The 24,177-nt window shown below is 40.7% G+C and overlaps 1 protein-coding gene across 1 annotated transcript; it reads right to left on the reverse strand.

The window, feature by feature from the left end:
- Window positions 1-374: 374 nt before the first annotated feature.
- Window positions 375-24,045, reverse strand: usp22 (ubiquitin specific peptidase 22). Its single transcript, XM_062442853.1, has 13 exons — window positions 23,612-24,045; window positions 17,642-17,774; window positions 13,812-13,925; window positions 13,541-13,642; window positions 11,156-11,322; window positions 10,933-11,080; window positions 10,639-10,741; window positions 7,086-7,244; window positions 5,829-5,955; window positions 5,569-5,660; window positions 4,046-4,108; window positions 2,472-2,621; window positions 375-2,253 (listed from the first exon to the last, which is right to left on the reverse strand). The coding sequence occupies exons 1-13, from the start codon at window positions 23,729-23,731 to the stop codon at window positions 2,211-2,213; spliced, it is 1,521 nt and encodes a 506-aa protein (XP_062298837.1). The 5' UTR covers window positions 23,732-24,045; the 3' UTR covers window positions 375-2,210.
- Between the last annotated feature and the right edge of the window lie 132 nt (window positions 24,046-24,177).

The following is a 24,177-nucleotide window of genomic DNA, read 5'->3' on the forward strand; positions in this document are numbered from 1 at the left end:
AAGTCTGCTGTAATATACATGTGCAGCTACTAATACAAATATGTACAATATATGGACCCTATGTAAAAAAAAAAATAAAGAGGGTGAAAAAGAAGCTGTGTTAATATCACTTAATATCAGACACTAGCTAGCTGATCAAGCATCTCCAAGGGACCTGGTGATGTAGCGCACAGTACTGTTGCTATGGTTTACTGCCTCAATTAGCAATGTTTATTAGATACGAGTAAAAATAAATGAATAAATCTCATGAAATTACAAAGAAGCAGCACAAAAAGGCATTTACAGATATAGATTTTTCTTTATTTAAGTGTCTTTCCATCACTGTGTCCAGTTCTTGCAGCAGTTACATATGTGTGTGCGAGGAATGACTGAATGGGTCAAGACGAGTTTCTTCAGATTCTTATTATGACCTCCCTCCCTCCCTCACCACCCACCCTCCATCCCCCCTTGTGGCCGGATCCAACGATACAGAAGAACGAACCAACTTTTGAGGTTTCACCATTTTTGTCTCTTACATACAAACTGTACATATATACTTTTACATACATCATCAACATGTGGAAAACAAACAAAACAAAAAAGGAAAATCCTATCAAACTGTGATACCCAGCTCAGACGGCATGCTGAATGCAAGTACTGATTCAGTACATGAACATACGGAACATACGCACGCGCACGACACACGTGCATACAAACGGCAACACATACGCACTTTTTTTTATATCTTCAAAAATGTTTTTACACGCTTTAACACATTTTTATACAAACACGCCTACACAGAGCTATTTTTTTAACATTCCCCTTTCAGGTGCACACATACACACACACACACACACACACAAACACACCGAATTAGAGCAACATGCGGTCGAAGGTTAACACTGCAGGATCGAGCCTCTGACCCATTATACACACTCTATATTGAGAATAACGCCTCCTCTTTTCTTTTCTCTTTTTTTTGGCCGTTTACCTGAAACAGCAACAGGACAACATATCTTAAACATGGAGAATATGCCTCTGTACTGTCTGAAAACTGATTAAAAAGAAAAGAAACATGCCAAAGAAAATTTAAAAAACTAAAAATTAAGCCACCATAGCAGCATTCTCATGAAAATAACCAGTACTATTTAGCTTTCTTATACAACAAACCCCAAACAAAAACATGATTGACAGCACAATTTAACATGGACAGACAACGTGAGAGTTCAGGGAGAATGCAAAAACCGTAAACAAACCTTTTAATTACAGTATGTATAAAAATATAATATTCACTGTTTAATTTTTATCCCCTCCCTGTGACTGTTGGAAGCAGCGATAGAGGCAAAAAAATAACAGATCGGCGATCCTTTAAACTAAAGAAAACTTGTACTTTAAAGTTTTTGACTCACAAACTCACAAGTAGTGAATAAAATAAACTGTCTCTCTAGTCTATACATGCTCATAACATAATTTGTCTTGTGATTTCTTTTTTTTTCTTCCTCACTCTTGTCTTGTCATATTTGGTCATTTTGGCGCGTGTGTGGATGTGTTGGACGAGTGTGCTGGTGTCCCAGAGAAAGTTGAATTTGAATATTTTTTATTTTTTAAACCCCTCGTGGGGGTTCATATATTTGCAGCTGTGTGAGCACGAAGCAGGCCGTCGGTGAAGAACAGCATATGTGTGATCAAGTAAACTGTCCCCAGATAAACTAAGGTTTCCAAAAAAAAAAAAAGAAGAAAAGAAAAGCCTTCTGCCCTTCTGTCTGTGTCTGAAAAAAAAAGAGAAAGCAAAGAAGGGATACAACGCTACGCTGTCCACGATTCAGTTATTACCTTCAAGTGCAGCCTGTTTTGGCTTGTGTACTTATAGCAGATTATATGTATCACCATTGCTTTCTTCTGTAAATCCTGAATTCCAGTGAAAAGATTTTGCAAGTATTATTCCTTCAGGGTTTCCACAAATCTCCCTTTCTAAATGTCTTCTTGAAGGTTCTTGCATTTGTTTTTAGCGCTCTCCTGCACAGCAGACAGTTTGTTGTGTGGAATTATATTAATATGAGAGGTGAGACTTGTGTGTTCTGCTTTCTTGCATCTCTCCCATCACTCTGTTGCATTCTTTTTTTATTTCCATGCACATAATCCTTGCATCATCTCCTCATCTCCTCCTGCGGATGTGCTGATGTGGAGGGAAGAGGAAGTGGAGGAAAGGGGGGGGGGGGGGGGGGGGGAGACTATTCGTACTCCAGGAACTGTTTGTGGTAAAACAAAAGGTACCTGAGGGGGATAAAAGCACCACAGGGTTAGATTGCAGAATCGCTAATAAGTCATTGTCACTTTATTTTTCCGTGTGCATTTATTTTGAAGTGATCTCCTGAATAAGCAGCATCAGAAATGTAAACATCACTAAATCTGTTTTTCTCAACATAACATCAAATTCAGACAGTATTGTCTGAAGCATGAGGTGGTCTCTCAGTGGTTGTGACCCTACTCACCCTTCGCTGTCCAGGACGTCCTTGATGCTGGCCTTTGTGATGATGGCGTCATCACATTTGAACCACTGGTCCTTGTGCTGCCGGATGAAGGTGGTGTAATGGCCGCTCTCTAGTGTCCCCTGGTGGTTGACTACAGCAAACAGGCTGTACCTGAGAGAGAGGGACCGGATGAGAGGGGAAAATAGGAGGTCAGTGTTTGAAAGGGTGCTCCAGTGATTTAGTATAGTACCTCCATTAGTAAAGGGACCTGTGAGAGACAACTAGAACCATCACATATTTGTGTTACATATTATACAGCAATAGAAAAAAGAACTATCTGGTAATGACTTCATAATGGAACCAAACTATATAAGAAAATTTAGCAGCTTCCCTAATTGGCGGGACAAAAAAGCCCTAAAAGCCTGGTGACATATGACATAATGCCCAGATACAACACAATATTAACCCATTTTGTCCAGTAAACATTGTCCACATTGTCCACCAGGTTATCAGTCCACTCAGACTCACAAAGTCCATGGAAAATTATACCAATTCCCACTGTACGCACTGGCTGTACTCCCTTTTCCTACAGCCAGGGGCACAATTCGACAAGATGAAGAGCAGCGATGGAGGAGCATGTCTCTTAGATGGAGGGGAAAACATTTGGTGGCAGGAGGAGGCATCATCTTGAACAAAGCATGGATCGGTATTAGTACATGCTGCGGTCTTTGGTTGAATTGAGCGGCGTATTCGGCACATGTGCCAGTTGAGAGGCCTTTTAAATTCTATATGTACAATATACCTAAATCTCAAATCAAATGTTTGTATCAATATCTTCCAAATACTGGAGTTACCTGTTCATATGAAGACATTTTAAACACAAATCCATTCTTTAAAAGTGAAACCAACTGGATAAAACTCCAAATAGACATAACACAGGCGATTCTCTCAAGTGTATTCCCAACATAGAGATCTATTCCCCCATAGTTGTATTTTTTGACAAAACTATTCTAAGAGACAAAAAACAGAAGGGTCAAAACCTGCCGAGATTTCCAGACTCCAGCTGCCCCCAGTTTCCTGTTAAATATTTATAAGTCTCAATCTTAACTCAGGGTAGTTCTCTCAATGACGAGTGTAGTACCATACTGCATTCATGTTGCAACTACCGCCTACAACTAACTGATACACAGTAGTGATGAAGGAGTGGTTGATTATTATGCAGAGATGCTCGCAACAAAATCTTCAAATGCAACTTGAAACTGAGCTAACGGCCAAACAAGTTAGATATTTGACTTGCTGGCAATTTACAAACTCCAAATCAGCATTTGATTAGAATAAATCTCATGCATGAAACATGAGGTGTTAGCGGAGTATCTGCAGTGAAAAGAAGAAAATTGGGCAGAGAGGAATGCACTTAATGCTTTGAAAGGAATCAATGAGAGGAGGAGGAGGCTGAAAGGTTTTGTTAATGAAAATTGAATCTCTTGCTGCACAAGTCCCAGAATTCAATCTGTCAGACCTGTTTATGACTTAGTGACAGGACGATAAATGTAAGGATTTATCGGAGTGGTTACTATTGTAATATCTGGCCTTACTTGTTGTCATTGTTGAAGGGGTCCACGGTCTGCTGGTACTGTCCGTTCATCCTGCTCTCTTTACTGAAACACACAACAGAACAAACGTGGTCACAACAGCAGTGCTGGTGGGAAAAAAATAGAAAATGAAGGGAGTGGGGAACAGGATAATAAAATTTCTCTCTCAAATTCAACCAAACAAAATGAGCCTTTATTGTAATGTGAGCTTTTTTTCTCCTCACCTTCATTGAGATATTTTATTTATTGTTAAACCTGTGATAACAAATGCCCCCATGACTATACAACTAAAACATGGTTACCAAGTCTATATATGCTGCCTTTGGGTCATATTCTGCAGAAATCTAATGTAGACTATCACTGTTATGCAGATTGCACGCAGATACATCTAGCTGACTACAGTCCAATAGAGTCATTGTGTCACTGTTTACAGCAAGTAACAAATTGGATGAATCAAAATTTCTTTCAATTAAATCAGGACAAAACTGAGGTCATTGTTTTTGGCAATAAAGAGAAGAGGATTGCTGTCAGTAAACATCTCGAGTCGCTCTCTCTAAAAAGTAGGTAAAGGGTCCCAAACCTTAGCGTGCTGATAGACTCAGATCTGACCTTCAGCAGTCTAACGGTCTTCTGACTGGACTCCCACAAAAAAGCATTAAACAAATGCAGCTCATTCAGAAAGCTGCAGCTCGAGTTTTGACCAGAACAAAGAGATCAGAGCACATTACTCCAGTTCTAAAGTCTTTATACTGGCTCCCAGTCAGCTATAGAATAGTAGTATAGTATGAATGGTTTAGGTCCAGAGTACATGAATGACATGTTAGTAGAATATGAACCCAGTAGGGCTCTGAGATCTACTGACTCAGGTCAGATAGTGGAGCCCAGAGTTCAGACTAAACATGGTGAAGCAGCTTTTACACAACTGGAACAAACTACCAGTAGAACTGAAATCAGCCCCAACTGTGAATATTTTAAAATCCAGGTTAAAAACACTTCTCTTCTCCTGTGCTTATGATTGAGTTCTTTCAAAGCACTTTAAAACACTGTATGTCCTTTTAATGATTTTAAAGCAAATCATTATTTTATGCTGCAAACTTATATTTAATGCTCTATTCTAGTCTAGTTTTTATTTTATTTTTCTCTCTTTCTTTCTATTTTTCTGTACTTTGTTTTTATTTATTTTTTTATTATTAGTGTTTTTTAATTGTATGTTTGAATGTTTAATGTTTTTACTATTATTGGGTTTTATTTTTATTTTTCAAATTGTATGTTTTTATATTTTTTGTTTCCAATTCTTACTGTTAAATGTTTGTTTTTATGTAAAGCACATTGAGTTGCCCCTGGGTATGAAATGTGCTATATAAATAAAGCTGCCTTGCCTTGCCTTACCAATTTATTGTTTTGTCCCCAGAACACGTCTCCATTACACCCTTCATGTTTTTGTGGTTTTGATGCAACATTCCTGGTCTTCTTTTCTTTGCTTTTTCTAGCTGAGTGCTTCTTGTCTTTATTTGCATTGTGCTCACCTTGAGGCCATGAAGGGGGTCATGTCCAGCTCCAAAGGGAAGGAGACATAGGTTGTGATCTTCCTCCGTAGTTTGGCTGAATGCTCAAACCTCTGACAACATACACACATACATAAAAGGTGTTAGAATGCAGCTCAATAGCAGTTTGAGATGTGTGCCTGTGCCAATAACTGTTATGAAGCATAAAAAAACAGGCTTTCATTTTTTATTTTTTATTAAACTCCCTAAATTAGTCATGAAACCATCAAAGACGGTCTTACTTTCAGGTGAAAGCAGGCCACGATGGGCAGCTTCTTCATGGTCAGCTGCTTGGTGGACTCCTGGTAACTATGGCAACCACTGCACTTGATCTTAGCGCTGCTGCCAAGGTGCTCTGGTCTGGTGAACCTAAACAGGAGAGGCTGAGATTTAGTGTGTTTGTGTGTGTGTGTGTGTGTGTGTGTGTGTGTGTGTGTGTGTGTGTGTGTGTGTGTGTGTGTGTGTGTGAAGTTCTAATGATGCTGCTGCTGTTCTTGTTCCCTGAAGTCTCTGCTCCAGTGAAATCACGGAGAACAGGAATTAGTTTCAGGGAAGCGTGTGTGTGTGTGTGTGTGTGTGTGTTACTTTCTGTGCTCTGAAAAGCTTTGGTGTGATGATTATGGGAACTGGTTTGAGATTGTCAGTGCATGTAAGAATTTGTTTTGACAAGAATAATTAGGACTGCCTGGCAAAGAAAATAAAATGATTAACAACGATAATATCTTTGAAAAATACAAATCTGCCTTTCCCTCTCTTCACAGCACTGAGACTGTTCTGGTCAAGGTTATCAATGACTTCTTACTTGCGGCCAATGAAGGCTTTTCTTTAATGTGGAGTTCCCCAGGGGTCTATCCTGGGTCCTCTTTTTATTCATTATAAACATGCTACGTCTGGGCGTGTCATGTATAAACACAATACAATTTTTCATTATTTGTAGGGGTGGGTATGAGTGCTCGACACACGTGTTACACCGGATAAAAGCAAGCGCACAAAATGTGTAACAGGTATCGATTGATTTGATTGGCTGAGATTGATTGAGTACTCAATTGGTATCGTTATCACTTTAAGGGTACTTGGATAGTTACTGGTATCGTAATTCTTTAGACGATAACCAACCGTTATTATGCAGATGATATGACACTGTACGTCCACATAATATCTGGTGCCACCCATGAGTCTTATATATTATTCCTTACTTAAATTAATAACTGAATATCAACAAGTAATGCTTTGCTTAGGTGACAAAGGTGGTATGTTTCATAACTGACTTACATTTGTTTTAATTGTTTTTAATTATTTTCTCTTGTCTACTCTTTTATGTTTTGGATAAAAAAACATGAGTGCTACATAAAGTTACAATGATTAATGAAAATGTCATACCAGGGAGATCTGCTGTACCTTGAGGCTGAAGATATTTGAAATAGGGATGGTTTTGATGTTGCTCACTGAAGGCTTGAAGCTAACATTTCAAACCAAACTGTTATTTGTTAGTCAGTTACCTGCGCAGACAGTCTGTGAGCGTTGTGGCTCCAGTGGCGTGACTCTCTCCGTTAAGTGCTGAACCGTCTCCTCCAGGGCTGAGGGGCCAGAAGGGGGTGGAGGAGCCTGGAAGGTCCAAGCTGATGTCCCAGAAGGGGTCTATGGTCGTTGAGACACCGCTAGGAGGGAGATGGAAAGACAGACAGGATGAGGAGTATGTATGAGAAGGTCAACATACTGCACTGTTGATGTCTGTTATAGATTTATGGAGTTGCTGTGTGTATGCTGTGATTTGAACATCTTCCAGTCTGTTACCCACTTCAAAAGGAGGCACAGTTAGAGACTGCACTTTGTTGTTTTCCTTTATAGAGACAGACATATAAGTGAGAGGGAGACAAAAGAGGGAGACAGAGAAGATTCTGGCATCAACTACATTTTGGCACCACGGCTTGCTCCCAAAGTTGGCAGCTAAAGTTGCTCATCTGGGCTATGAAGATTACTGCATGCTGCAGGTTAGTGCTGGCAGCTAATAAAATAAAACAAATTATAATCGTCTGATAGTCTTCGTGCCCTCAGAAGATTTGGATGGAAACCGTCTTTGTAAGGAACTCCCTTGGTGACCGGTCATCATTCCTCTAAACTGCTTATCTTGTTTAGGGTTGCAGGTGGTTGAAACCTTTCCCAGCTCAATCTGGGCAGGTTTCCAGTGTGTCACAAGGCTAACACACAAAGACAGACACAATTCACATTCACACCTACAGGTAATTACATTTTTCTCTCATTCACCTAACCTGCATGTCTTGACGGAGCGCAACAACCAGGACCACTGAGCTACTGTACTGATTCTCTGTGACCTGAACTGATTAAAACCGTTCAGTTAAGAAATACTGCCAAACTACGCCCCTTCTTATCATTCCAAGAACTCGACCAACAGCTTTTCTTGTCTGTTCACATCTTTTCTATTGCACTGTATTCTTGTTTAAGCCAAAACGCTGTGGGGTGATTATGGGTTCTTTCTTTGTTACGCTGGCATCCTGTCAAATTTGGAACTGAATTCAAACTCCTTTTATTGCTTTTAAGGCAATACACACTTGGCTCCACCGTGTATTATAGAGTTGCTGAGTCTACAGTCCAGTAGGCCTTTCAGGTCATCAGAACAAGGGCTTCTTGGTGTAACCTGCTCAAGGTCCAGGACTTGTGTGGTCTCTGAGGTAGTGGAACAGGTCGGACCAATGGGCTCTCAAAGGAATTTTATTGACGCTTCTATGCTTCAATCTTTTCTTACTGTAACTATTCTTGCTTGTGCCTGTAATTAATATACATTGAGTACTTTTATTGTGAAAGTTCTGCATAATATCTTTTTAAAAAACAACAACATCAGGTTATGGCTATGTCCAAATTCATTCACTTTTTACTCTGAAATACAATATATATATATATATATATATATATATATATATATACTGCCCGCATTCCATTCTGTATTAACATGTCTGAGGAATGTACACCTCATTATTACAACAATCCCATAATGCACTGCGCCAAATTTTATAGATCAAGAAAATTACGGTTGTACAACTCCACCTGTCACTGATGACGTGCAATTAAAATGATTTGTAAGCATGTGAAATGTGAATTTATTGCTGATTACAGAGTAAACGTCTGAATGTCTCTTTTATATAAGGAGTGGTGAATGAGGGAGCGATCTTGAAGACTTTTCCATGAAGAACATACAGAAGTTCACCGTGTCTGGATCGGGATTAGAACACGCCTGCTCAGGAGACAAAATTCCTGCTTTAGTAGCTCTGACTGCTGACAAGGAAGAATTTGCAAAGCGATGTTTGTTGAAATGATGTAGAATCAGGAACACAGCAGGCTTCCTGTATGCAAAGGCAATGGTTTGTTAGTAGCCAGTGGAGACAGTAGGACACCATGATGGAGATGAACACTGTGAGCAGGAACAACAGAATGAAGCACCATTCTGCTTTAGAGCATTCATTTTCTTTGACTTTGGAGAGGTTGACCATGTGACCTGAAATGAGTCCAAACTGTCAAAAAAAAAAGGTGACTAATATGATCTAAGTGGCTCCGGGCTTTCCAGTAAAACCCTTTAAACCTTCTATACATGTTTTTTTCCCTTTGATCAGCATCAGAAGATGAGATGGCACCATGTTACCCTCACATATCACTTCAATTATATTATATAGTGAATAAATTATAAATGAATGAAAGCCTTGTGGGAAACCCCTGATGCAGGAAAGGATTTTTCTCTGATGTACACAAACACAAAAGCATCAAGAACCTGAATTCATGCATCTCTGCATTTGTTATCAAGCTTTCTTTAGTGGCTGTGTGAGCATTGGTCCTCAACTACAAAGACAACAAAGAATAATTTCGCAGCATGCTTAGAAATTCTTTTGATAATTCATTGATAGTTTTATACTTATTTCACAGGCACAGTGCTTCATTTGGTTGGTGTAAATCACTGGATCATTGGATTTTGTGATCTCTGGTTTTCTTTAGACACCGTTTTCTCATGGGAAACTGAAGATCTGGACATCATGTAATGCCTAGTTCACCTAAAAGTGTACTGATTAATAATTTTTTGTGGGAAAAAAAGAAAAAAGAAAAACTTGGTGTCAGTTACTGTAAATTCATAGATCTAGATTCACTAAACATGTGCAGAACATTTCTCAAGCAGGCATATCAGGCTGGAGTCACAGTTTACACGTCATTTGTGCTAGAGTAGTGGTAGGAGGACAGTGAAAATAATAGGAGGGGATTGATTATACATTCTGCACTTTACTAAGGTCACATATTTTGTGATGGTCAGTTTCGAGGGGAAAAATAAACAGCACAGATGCATAAATCACAAGAAATGTTTTAGAGGGGAAAAGAAACATGGCTTTACCTTTATTTTACAAAAACCTGAAACAGTTACTATACAAATCTCAAAAGAGCTGCACTAAATCAATTATCTATATAGACCTATAATGAATATTAATGAGCATATGTGATTATTTTGTCGCAAATAATGAACAGAAGTTGGGGAGTTGTGGCCTGTGTTCATCATTCAAACTTGACTATGATTGTGTTGTACAATAATAACTAAATAAATAAATCAAATGTAATATGAAATGTATATTATGCATTTGACAACACTTACCTGTATATGTTTTGTGCATGTGTTACATCTGCCACCATTTGGATTGATAGTATAACAAATTGTAATATCTAATGATCAGGAACACATTTTTCCCTGGGTGTTGCTGTGGCTGAAGTACTCTTTTTGACCAACAGGTGGAACTAGAGCTCAACCTTAAAAGGCTGCTGTACCATGAAGGGGTTTTCCTGTTGCTGCAGTGGTGTATGTGTGTGTGTGTGTGTGATTGATGGAGCAATATGTGAACGATAGAGGAGGGAGGGGAGCAGGAAGGTCACCTCAGGGCAGGGAATCAAAGAGTTCTGATGCAGGACTGCGAGACACAAGTGAAGTGCGTCATTGTTGAACTGCGGTTTGGTCGACGCTGAACCGCCACACGCATACACACATACACACATGCATGCACTTACTGGCAGACTTGACAGGTGACGTCAGACTGCAGGCCCCCTGTGAAGATTTGGTCGATGATGCAGTTACAGTGGTTCGGGTTGTTGGCTTTCTTCCCGTTGTCATCTGAGAGGATGTAAACAAACACAAAAACACACACAGACACACACACGGCCTTGAGTAACAAGTTGTAAGTAATCCTGAGTAACTGCTTATAAACTGTAGTTATCCTGCTCTCTGCCTCTGCAATCTGTCGTTGTGCTTTCCTCTTTCTCATGGATTTTTTGGAGTTCTGTCATATTGTGAGCATGTCTGACCTTTGCAGTGTCTGTGCAGGACGTCCAGAGCTGCGATGAGGAACTCATGAGCGTCTTGCTGTTCGTAGCCGGCCAGGTGACGGGCGTGAGTCCACACCAGGTGGAGGAGGCGGAACGGGATGTGTGGCGAGCGATGGCCTGAGTAGAACTGGAAAAAGGAAAGCGTGTGAGAGAAAACACACCTAAAATCCTTCTTCTTCAACCTATTAGAACGACCCCTTACTTCCTGGAAGAGTTGAGACATCTCGCACACCAGGCAGGAGTTGCTCTGCATCTCGCATTTGTGCCGGTCGGACAGGAAGAAGTCGCGCAGCAGCGGGGTGTGCGTCAGCGCCTGGACGATGCAGTTCATGAAACATGTGTTGCCCAGGTTTATCAGACCACGCAGGCCTAAGAGTGAAGAGAAGAGAAACAAAAGTGAAGAATAGAAAGAAAGAAAAAAAGAAATTAAGAGGAAGTGGGCAAAACATAAGAGATAAAGAGAAGGAATGAGTGGAGGAGGGAGGGAGGGAGGGAGGGAGGGAGGGAGGGAAGGAGAGAGAGCCCAAGAGTCAGATCAGTTTTCTTGGCTGCTGCAGTGTGGCATCCAAGCTGCAGTGCTGTTAACGGGAGATGACACACACACACGCACACAAGCATGCATGCACCCACACACGTTTGGTAATACTATGATGGCCCTGAGGCGACGTTGGACTACACATAGGGAAACCCTTGTCAGATTACAGCAGACTAAACCACCCACACACACACACAAGTAGTGAGAGGAAGAAGAGGAGGAGGAGGAGGCAGGGGAAAACATAGAAGAAAAAACAAAAAAACAAAAAGGAGAGAGGACAGACAAGGAGGAAGATGAAGGAAGGAAGAAAGGAGAAAGTGTGCTCACAGATGAGCAGCGAGGGTTATATTTTGCCCTCACCGGAGACGGTGCCAGGGATGTTAATGGTGCTTGAGCACTTTGTAGCAGCTCCCTGTGAGCTGCTACAAAGTGTTAAACGTATGCCAGCTCTTCTCACTCCCACTCACTGTCAGAACCCAGCACCGCTTCACTCTAATATTCACTGTTAACTCAAATATTTTGGTTTTTTTTCTCTGAAGACCAATCAATAAGCCCTCTTTTATTTGCTACTATGGGATTATTTTGATATGAAGTATTAACTCTCTGGTGCTTCTTTTCATGATCAAAACCAGCAAATCCTCCATTTTTGAAGCTTTTAAATAATGATTATTTGGCATTTTGGCTTAATAAATGACAAAAATGACTTATAAAGTTATTAATATAGTTTGACAGCTAATTATCTGTCATTTGACTACTTGATTAATTGTTTCACGCCCAAAACTCGAGAAAATTAATCTCAGCTTACACCGAGGACTGTTCTCATCACTTCCTACAAACACAGCACTGTGATATGAACCATGTACCACTACATGACTAATGATCTAACAGTGATTAGCCTGCTGTTGTGCAGATGGGGAGAAAAGAGCATTTATAACATCTATACTAGTTGCTTCTGCAGCTAGTGTTATGCTACCAAATGAAAAATAAAGGGAATAGAGGTTGTAGTTCAGCTATAGCGCATTTTTTGCTATGCACAATCTTTCTTCTCTATCTGAAAGTGAAGGTGCCATTGGCCAAGACTGTCTAGATATATGTGTAGATGGTAGGGGAAGTGTGTGTGTTAGTAGCATTGCGAAAAAATTGATAAATGTCTATTTTGTAGCAATTTTCTTTTTCTAGTCTGATACATAGCGGCTCTGCACTGCTGCCTCCAGGTAATAAGCATATGCTCGCATTCTAAACAGCTCTCGCCTTCACCTGCCTGCTCTGATTTTATGTTACCAAACTAACTGTCAAGCCACATAACAGTGTTTCCAACTCGCTTAGAACTGTGAGATAAAGTTGACTTTAAGGAATGCAGGTGGTGACTGACTGATACAAGTTTTCCCCTCAGGGCTTACCGTATCGCTACATGTTCAATGCTGAGATGGCTCTGTGCTACAAACCTGAAAACTCAACCCAATCTGACTCAACACATGCTGAACTGCTTAACAATACTGAAGAGACCTCTCCGGAGGTTCCAGTCAGACTGTAGAGTTTGGTGAGACCTGCTGCTGAAGTTTGATTGACAGTTAGATCATTTCTACTGCCAGTTTCAAATTTCAGCAGTATCATAATAAATGCTTCACATTTTGATTTAAATACATTTATTATCTCCTGGTTATTTCTTATTTCTGCTACTGTGAAAGGCAGAACAAAGTGCACATACTGTAGCTCCCAATGCAGGTGAATGTCACTATTGATATCCCATTAAAACTATACCTGCACTGGGAGCTACAGTATGTGGACTTTCTTCTGCCTTTCACAGATTTAGTTTTTTGGTCCAGCACCTGTTTTTTTGCTCCAGATGTGCGTGTCTACCACACAACTTTTTCTTATCATTTCTGCCTCTGTCATGATACCACATACGTACACAACTTTGTATCTCAAAAGCTTAGAATACTTAAAAAGTTCAATATATTTAGAAATCCTGAGCCAGGTGTACCACAGCAAGCAACCTAATATTTTAACTTTCCAGCAATAGTGTGTACGTTGGGAGAGAGAGAGACCAACCAATTGTACAGTTGGAGGTGATTCTCCTCCTCTTGGGGTTGTGGCGGAGCAGCTCCAGCTCCCTCTTGGTGGGCTCCCACGTCGAGTACTTCTCCCCTATGCCTGAAACACACCCGGACATAGACACACACCGATACACACACATTTAAAAAGGTTGGCATCATGCGCTTTTCTTTACCTTTTGGATATAATCTAGATAATAACGTCTAAGGTCATCATGATAGAGCCTGGACAAAACAGCAGAGTTGATGTTGGGGTAACACTGTCATACCTTGCATTTTCCAGGCTTTCCTTTGTTCCTCTTTGGCAATCTGTTCCATGTCTTTGTCGTAAATGTAGTCTTGGCACATGAAGCAGTAAATTCCCCCGTACAGCAGGTCAATAGCTGGAGAGACAAACAAGGATAAGAGGGACAAGCAAACAAAGAGACTGCATGAGGGAGCCGTTTCATTCAAATGCAGGGATGCTCAGTTTAGAGTTGTCACAGGGTAATGAAGGGGGTTTGTGCTAACTCCTAACTGCTCCATCTGACAGTCTTTTATTGTATTCGGGCCACGTTGCCATGGCGCCGCAATCGCCAGGTAGCGGAAGCTTATCTGCTGACATATCTGCTATCTGTTAACACCATCCAGGAACGACGGAGAGGCGCCCTGAGAGCAGCGAGAAGTCGAAAAAGGTAAAAGAGAGGACAGGAAGAACACACTCGTAGACCAAAGCCATCCTTCCGCTCCCTCTCTACCTTCTCTCCTCACCTGCTCCGTGCCCTGTGGCTACCTGTTTTACGTTGCCACGACAACACGCCCGTTGGCTTATCCTGGCTGATGCCTTCGTCCTTTGCAGGCATGAAGGGGAAAAAAGCAAGTAGAGGACTAAGGAGGAAACAGGAAAGAAGAGAAGGGGGGGAAGTAAACTCAAGTACTTTGTTAAGAGAAGAAAAAGAGAAATAAAAAAAAAGGATGAGTACAATTAGATGAAATCCTTTCACAATTCTGAATATAGAGAGGGTCATCAGGTAACCATGGGAACAAGAGGTGAGGGGAGGAGGGGGGGAATAATTGGGGGGGGGGGGGTGGGGGGGGGTAAAGAAGGAGAGATGGTTGCAAACAGCATTCGCCAAATAGCTGAGAGTCAAAATGCAGAAAAATGGTTAGATGAAAGAGATGCAACAGCAGAAAAAAGAAAAAAAAGAAAAAAAAGAAAAGAGGAGGAGAAGCAGGAAGGAGAGGAGGAGGAGGGGCTGGGTTTAATGGAGGCTAATTCCACAGGGTTTGTTAAAGACGACTTAATTACCTCCTCAACAGTCTGCTGCCGAGATCTTTCTCTTTTTTCTCTCTCTTCCCTCTCCCTCTGTATTAGGCTGTTTCTCACTCTATTTTTTGCAACGTTTAATTCAGCAGCTAACCTAATTAAACTCACAATTACACTCTGTGGGGAAACACGCGCGCACACACACCGGAGGGGGGTCTTCCTGAGTTGAGTGATAACGTTGAGCGAAAGAAAGACACACGGTTGACAATAAAAGCAGGCGGATTCTCGACATCTGCCAAATGAGGCCTTTGTTAACAGACAACCCCCAGTATTTTGGTGCAGTGTCTATACCGTATTTAACCTGCAGCTTAAAAAACAGCCTGATTCTATTATGTTGAGATTTATAAAAAAAGCAACATAAAGCTACTAGGTGTGGAGACGGTATCGCAGCATTTACGCTACCTATTTGCAAACCTGGCAGCCCAGTCTGATCGCTGACATGGTGCAGTAGGGTTCTAAAAAACTCAATGCAAACATGGAAAAAGAGCTTATCCTCCAACAATGGTTCCTTTCAAAAATACGACAAAAGTGCTAATAAACTGGATATTACTACAACTTTCACACTGTTGATGCAAATGGCAGTAATCTTGGATTATTGAGGTCAGAGCTGGTGAGGTTCTTCCGACCTTTCAAGTCAGAAATCCAACTTCAAGGGGTGTTCCAGTTGAAAGTTATATCCAGTTATTTCGGAAATTGTGACTTCAGAGTACAAATGTAACACAACATAAGAGTGCACAGACATGTAGGCGAGCCTTTGACGGTGCAGATTAAGCTGATGATAGCAATGCTGATGTTTAGCAGGTAATGTTTGGTCCCCATCTTGGTTCAATGCTCATTAGAAAGTGTTAGAATGCTAGCATTTGCTTATTAGCACGAAACACAAAGTGCAGCTAAGGCTAATAGGGATTTTTTATTTTTTTGCAGGTATTTTGTGATGAACCAAAGTATTGAGCAAATTAAAAATGTTGCCCCAATAATGGAGATAGATAAGAAGGCAAGATAATTCATCCTGAGGGGGGCATGCCTCTACCAAATTTTTATGACAATCCATCCAATATTTGTCAATACATTTTACTTAAAACCACAAATGTCAACCTTGCGGTGGCAAGGAAGGTCAAGGGTTCACAAGATCAGTAAGATAAATCATCAGGGAACCACGACTGTCTGTACAAACATTTGTGCTGATCTGTCAAATAAATGTTAAGATATTTTTCTAGATAAGTTCAATCTTTAACCTGTAGGAGACGCTAGAGGAATAGACAGGTGATCACCAAAGTCATCAGGATCCATCTTCTGGGTACCATAAATATCTGTACAGAATTAAATGGTAATCGATTCAAGGGTTGCTGACATATTTCAAATGTGACAGATGTGTCTGAGGTCATTTAGAAACAGTCTCACCTTTATGGGTTCTGCAAACATATATAATGATGATTGTAAAAGTGTTCATGTAAATCCTGATACTGATGACCACTCCTACAGATTCCAGTGGACATCATTTACTGGTGAATACATTTTTCCCCCCTCATGCTACAACCTGTTCAGTGGTTGTTGTACTGGGCGAGTTCTGTTAACATTCAGCCATTTTATCTGCAATAATTCAGTCATTTCTAAGCAGCGTTCTGATCATTACAAGCTGTGTGCCCCTGTGGGAGCAGCAGGGACAGAAGGGAAAACAGCCAACTGTGCCTGGTGCTCGGCAGACACCCGTATCTTTGTTCAAATCTGGAGCCGTCCAGATTGTGTCTGTCGGATGCAAATATTAAAGCCAGCAAATTGCAAATGCAACTTTACGATTTCTCGCTGTGGACATGTGCCAACAAAGTGACCTCAGTGTGAGTGCCGAGATGAAAAACAGCGGCGGTGTGTTGCATGCAATTTCTGAAAATAGAAATCAACCAATCCGCAGCAGATTATCACTGATGTGCAATGTTTTACATCACCTCCTCTGGAATAATAATCCTGTCAAAAACAAGGCAGAGACCAACCACATTTTTTGTGTTCCACTTCATAAAACACCATTAAATGTTTTGAAGGGTTTTGGAGGAACAAACTCAATAAAATAGATTGTTAGTGTGTGTAAATGTGCAGAGACAGACCTCAGTATCTATTCGTAGTAAGTTCACTAATGCATATATTCCCCCTCTTGGGTTCCATGAGACCCGATACACAGGTGATGTTCAAATCCCCCTTGTGGCCAGGCCTTTTAGACTGTGTTGCAATTATGTTGCACAATGTTGCGTAATCGGCTCACTCTGTCGCTCCTGATTATTTTGCTTGATTAAACGCACCACAAGACCACAAATGTGTCAGTCAATGAAAAAGTGTGGAAAATGTCTAATATATGACTAACTTATATGTAAATATTGTCCCCATAAACACACACACACACACACACACACACACACACACACAGGGGCGTTTATGAACTGTCAGTGCTTTATGCAATCACATCAGGCTACATCTTCATTAGCCACTCATCCGTATAATTAGGCCTTTTTAGCAGCCTTTGTTTTGAGAGAGGCAGCAGTATGGGCGGTGTTGTGTGTGTGTGCGTGTGTATGTGTGTGTGTGTTTGTGTGCGTGATGTATACCCTGCTGTTTGTGTGTGTTTCTGGTTAGGAGGAGGTATCAATTCACTTAAATGAAGGGGTGTAATAGCGGGTTTGGATGCCTGTTATTACATTATGTGCATAACAGAACCCTTGAAGCACAAGCTCCAACTGCATCTGTGGACTGTCCGTGAATGACTGTACGTGTATGTGTGTGTGTGTGTGTGTGTGTGCGTCATACCTAGGTTATGCCTTTTGCTCTTGGCGTGTTCGTGGATGTGTTTTTTGGCAAAGCAGGCGAAGAAGACGCAGTAGAGGCAGGAGTGGAGTCTGTTGAGGTGGGCCCCGCACATGTGGCAGATGCATGACTTGGCCTGGAGAAGGGTGGAGATGGGGGGTGGGGGGGTGGGGTGGGGGGGATTAGAGGAAAGGACAGAGATGCAGACAGAGAAAATGATTATCGCAATTGTTCCATTTTTGTACTGAAAACAAGCAGACACACAATGACAAATAATGCACACTGATGTTTCCAAGCATCACTCAATTATTATTATTATTATTATTATTATTGTTATTATTATTATTATTATTATTATATCAACTATTAGTGCTCGATTAAATGGACAAAATCAAATATCACATCATATCAGTGTTTTTGAACAAACACCTCAATGTCAATATCACGATACTATTGTAGGGACAACTACTGGTGCTTTCAAAAAATATTTACACTATGAGATTTTTGATAAATGAAGAGGGTAAAGACAAATATTGGAACAGAAAATGACATTACTTTACTGTAATGCAGCCTTTACAACCAGGAAAAAAAACAATTATGCCATATCATGATATCACGATATCTTGTCTCTTTTCACGATATCCATATAATATCACGATATGTTGCCTAACCCTAATTAGCAGCCTAAAAATCTTAATTTAAAAAAATGTAAACTGGGAGACATGATCAGGCGTCAAAGTTGTACTTATCAATACTTTTATGGATAAAATGACTACTTATTTGTTAATGAAATGTGAAGGGGTCCCTGTCAGCTTTTCAGAACCTTTTAGCCTCTTTTAGCTCACGGTTTTGGTTTTCCAGGGTGCAGCTATACCTGTTTTGGCAACAGCTAAAAAGCTTTGGTAAACCCACCAGATACTACTCAAAACCAAACGAAAGAAAGACGAAGTTAGCGACTAGCTAGTGAACATAGTGGCGCATTTAGCAGCTAAAGAGCCTCGTATTTCCCTCACAAGTTAGTAGAGAGCAAAACAGAGCTAATAAAGAAAGTGAATATTAGATTTACATTTGTCACGTGAGCAGACACACGACTCTAAATGAATGATAATGTTGCACAATGTGTGCTGGGGTGTGAAAATATGGAGAACGTGTTAGCGAACAGCAGCCTAACAACTTTAAGGTGATAATGTGTCATTTTCAACAAATGAATGCAGCTTTAATTATTCTTTCTTTCAGTTTTACACATCATTACTTTTAAGCATAAGACAAAAATGAGGAAATGCACTTTGAAACATTATTGGAATGCACTTGAACTTATGTAATGATATGTAAAAATGCTATTCAAGTAATAATCCTTTATCTAATTAAGTGTAAGTAAAGCAATCTAACAGGGACATTTTAATGTGTGTGTGTGTGACTATATTATAAGACTTTAACACAGATTGAATGAACAGAGGTTTAAAATCCTCAGAGTATTCAGGCCTGCGTGGCATTTTGTCTCTTAAATATGTTCAATGTTCCCCTGTGATTCTTACTGCTGCTATAATGGCTAACGTAACCCATGGCAACCATCTAAGATTCATGTAATTAATGTGTAAATCTAAATTGCGATGCATGATCATTAATGATTCATTGTGCTTCCTATACATGTACTGGGAAACATGGCTGTGTGAAGATAGGCTTGAATGAGGATGGAGGGTGGAGTGCAGCGGTTCAAAAGCATGCAGATGAGAGGCTGAGAGAGAGAGAGAGAGAGGGAGAGAGAGAGAGAGAGAGAGGGTGAGAGTGAGAGTGAGAGACATTTTATACAATGATCCCTCAAATCTGGTTACCAAACATTGGTAACAAATATATGTAGTGGAGTATAAATAACTACTAGGCCTGTCACGATAACTAGTTTTGTTGCATGATATATTGTCTCAGAAATAATCGCGATAAACTATATTATTGTCATTTGAAAATAATTTTATACAACTGATATAATGATAACAATGGCATAATAATAAAAGGGGGTTGGGGGATGGGATTGGAGAGTGGGCGCTACACTGCCATTATGGGCCGGACAGTTATTTAACTTTAATTCCATATAAGCGGCACCGCTCACTTCTGCAGTCTCCACTCAGGATGTACACAGTGAGGAAAGTAGGACACTACTTGCTTAGCCAATGTGACATGAATAGCGTCTTAGCTGCTAATGTGAAGTGTGGCTTTTTCTGTGTTCTTCCCCTCTCTGTTAACTATTCAAGTAACGAGTACTTTGAAAGGCTTCTACAAATTAAATGCACAATTATTATTAATACACTTGAATTAAGAAAAGGGAACAAATATACATTAACTGCTGCATAAATCATTTAAAAGTATATCAACATATACAACGATGTATACGATAAATCTGTGATGTGTGCCAATATCAGCAGATAATATCACCTGACCAATATATCGGTCTGGCGCTAATATAAATATATCATTGTTACGATCTTTAGGGAAAACAGTGCAATCATGACTTTAGAAAGATTGATGATGTTGGTTATATCTAATCTACAATGGTATCAAACTGATGTTTAAAACAGGTGCATTTAAAGGACTAGTTCAACCTTTTAGGAAAACAAGTCACCTCAATCATTTGGTTGAAAGTCTTCGATGCATTTTATTACACATCTACTGAATAAAAATGTGTCTAGAATAAACAATCTAACTCTGTCGCTGATTATTTTTAATTTACGCTGACTCTAAAATTGACACAGATAAAAATATTGATAAAAATTTCAACCGAAAAACACACCGATTCTTATTCCAGTCACACACACACTCCTCCATGCTTAGACAGCACATGAATAATGAAAAGGCATCAATATGCAACAATCTCTCCTCGCTCATTCTTCTGACTGTCAGTGTTACACTTGTGTGTATTTCTTCTGCTCCCAGAGAGCGTTGTATTCATGCAGGAATCGTGTTTGCCAGTCTGTCGAACAACATCCTCGCATCTTCGACCGTGGCGCCAAGTCCAGTTTAGCTGACTAAGTAGAGAGAGCTGGAGTGTACGTTCAACAGATGAATGCAAAAACTGGGATTAAACCAATGAATGTCCAGATACAAGAAAACAACGTGAGTTTGTATATAAAGTAGATGAACTTGATTCTACTTTAGCACGTGAGCTATCTACTAACTGAGAGGCCTCATGCTCCTTCCAACACCCAGAAAACACCCAGAGTTCCGTCCATGTCATATTTCTCCAGGCGTTGCAGTGTCGGTGATGATGAGCCAGCCGGCAGGAAGTTATGTGAGAAGAGCTGGAGCGTGTAATGGGCCGGAAAGAAAAGATCCTGGTTAGGAGTGTCAAGTGAGGACGTTATCACATTGTGAGCCAAACGCAACAACATCTGCCTCGTCAATTGAAGAGAAAGGCACCGTGTCCAAATGAAATTCAAGAGTAGGTGTCGAGAAAGGTCAATTAAAGGACTATTCCCTCCAAAAACAGGAGTATTATACCAGAAATGGTATATTCCCTAAACAAAAAAAATAGCCTATGGGGGTCTTTTGCAATATTTGTTGCCATGTCTTCCATGATGAGTTGGATGCGATACCTACCGTCCGAATACAACAACACTACATTTAAGTACCTGAAGAAAAACCTGGCAAGCTTCCCTGCCTGCCAAGTAATCATCAGAAGGACACTAAGTTCATGAAAATGAATGGGAAGCAGAAAGATACATCACATCCTAACAGTGATGTATACTACAAAGGCACAGATCTGGGCTTTTGTATTTGTATTGTCTATTTACAAGCACACCAAATTATACACAATGTATATTTCAATGGCTCTCTCATTATTTAAGGTTGATGATGCGAAGAATTACAATTTTACACCAATTTTTGTGCCTCAATTATTTGATCTTCTCCACCATAGTTAGAAAAATTAAATATGATTTTGATTTCTGGAGTTACTTATGTGAATAAATTACATAAACAGGAACACAGCTAATTAGCTGCAGAGCTGTGAGCCATATGTATTCATTGCAACAGCTGGTAATGCCAGGAGTGTTTTACCAACCTTCTGTTTTTTTGCCATCAGCGCCAATTTGATAACCAACTGGACCTCAATCACAAGGATTCCATTTTGTGTCGCTGTGCTGAGTGGAGGCAGCAGCTGTGACAGGACAGCCTTAACACAACTTAAAAGAAAAGTAGTGCTGAATCTGCAGTTGAGATCTGGGAGGTGACTGTGACTGATGTACTGATTTAACAAGTATAGGTCTTATTTTGTGATCATCATCATTATTAAATGGGCATTAACAGATAATCCTGTGCCACAATTTAATGTTATAATGTAAAAATGAAACATCTTGTCAGCCTGTGAAACAAACTCTCTTCCAATCAGAGTTCTGCGCAGCAAAATTAAAGTAAAAAGTACTTTAAAGTGTTTGGTGGTGAATCGATCAAATTCAAAAAGCACCCATCACCCAGACGTGCCACAACACACTCCTGTGATGGACACTGAAGACAAAAAAAGAGCAAAGCCTTCAAATCCTCAAGATGAAAAAGTGCTTAATATTCACTCTGCATCAGAAGGTCAATAACTGAGTGTTGATTATGTCCATCTCAGGCTACTAAACAATGTAGCCTGAGAGTGATGGAGGGGAGAATCGCCTGAAATGTCCTTGAGACCAAAAAAAACCAAAACAACTTTAAGGCACTGAAGCTTGAAAAATGGTTAAATTATTAAGGTCATCTTTTTGGACAGATGCACTATTATTTTCTCTTGAGATGTTGAGGGATACATGGCACTCATTTTCATTTAAAATGGGGATTGCCTGTTCACCCTAGAGGCCAGTTGCACACCCTTATAAACTGAAGCACATGCTGGTGCAAAGATTTGACTAGAAAATGGATGCATGACATGTGAAACTGATGTAAAACACCCTTACTAAACTCACAAAACATGTTGAAAGCATGTGTCTCACTGAACAAATACAAGCGTGTGGAATTCATAATAAAAAAAAGGATCTGACTGGACAACATGAGGTGAGATCAATACAATTTTGTAGTGCCACAGGGAGGGGGGGGCAATACGCAGAGGGAGCGATGCGAGCCCTTCCTCCTGCTCCTGCCAAGCCTCATCTGCTCCTTCGGTTGCAGGGTGGGGGACGTCAAAAGTGGGCTGTGGGAGGGAGGAAGAGGGAAGAGAACCTGCAAATATTTACACCAGCCAGCTCCCTACTGCTTCTGATCCCACGCAGATGACACAGGGTTGTCCCAGAGCACCAGTCAGGAGTGCACTGCAGATGCAAGCACAACATGTGGACCTGCACACTAAACATGACTCATTAAAAACACAGTTTCCCTCCTCTCTTAAGGACACATGAACATAACAAGCTGCACCAATGTAATAGAGGCTGATTGTTCCTATTGCTTTAGGTCATGCAAGGATGCTTTTCTTTCTTTATTAGCACACTTTTTTTTTTTAAAGGGTGCGGGGAGTGATTCACATCTGCTTGGCTTATTTTATTTTAACCCGTGAATAAAATACCAGCTTGTGTGTAATGGTGTACTGCTGGCCTGCGGTCTGCTGGTGTGGAAGGAGGACGAGCCTCTGTAGGCGCGGTGCCAATGCAAACAGATGCATATCAGCTTTTCTATTATGCGGCCCCTGTGCTTTGAAGTAGGCTAACGTTTGTTTAGAGGAGGTCCGATGCTGCTAGTTTGCTTCACTTTGTGTTGTTTAAAGTAAGCCAGCGTGTCAGCTTTAGCCTAGTTTAGACCCCTTCACTAGCCTCGAAAGCGTGGGTAGTATTAGACTGAGGGGGCAAACAGTAGCTTGGCATTGAGCGTGTCGGATGTTGTGTTGTTTATGGAAGGGCGGGGAACTGTCCCCTCCACACACATAAACAAGAACACGCACGCACACACACACACACACACACACACACACACACACAAATACGCACTAACCGCACTTTCTCTGTCACTTGTTACCTTGCGTTTTCTGGTCTCCGCCGAGCCGCTCCACACAAAACACTGATAAATAACCCTCAGGTTCTGCTTCCAGTTGTCCACTTTGAAGCTGTTGACATGGGGGCAGCCTGCGGGACTCATGGTAGTCACAGCATCCGGCTTTGCTTGTCCTTCTTGGGCGACGAAACCTGTTCAAACCCAGTCCAAACGAACGGGCTCGGCTCGGCTAGCTCGCCAGGTTCGTTATACACCAATTTCTGCGTTCTGGCTAACTGGACAGGTCCTGGTGGCGGTAACGGAGACACACGCAGTAGCAAACATCAAGACAATTATTTCAGTTGCCTTGTTGTATGAATAGAAATGTGATATGGTGCATTTAATTCCAGGAAAAGTGCCGTATGTGCCGTTCAACCACATACACTGAATTACATGTTAGCAAGCTGGCTAAAGTTGGTTAGCATTGGAATTTCAACAGTGGCTTACACACGGTGACTGTCGTTAGGACCCACCTCATTCATAAAGCTCGGCCAATCAAGAGCGAGTGCTGCGCAAGATTGACGTGTGCCAACTTTCTTGAAGCGGTAAAG

Source organism: Scomber scombrus, chromosome 21 (genome assembly GCF_963691925.1).
Source record: "Scomber scombrus chromosome 21, fScoSco1.1, whole genome shotgun sequence".
Taxonomy (NCBI): Eukaryota; Metazoa; Chordata; class Actinopteri; order Scombriformes; family Scombridae; genus Scomber; species Scomber scombrus.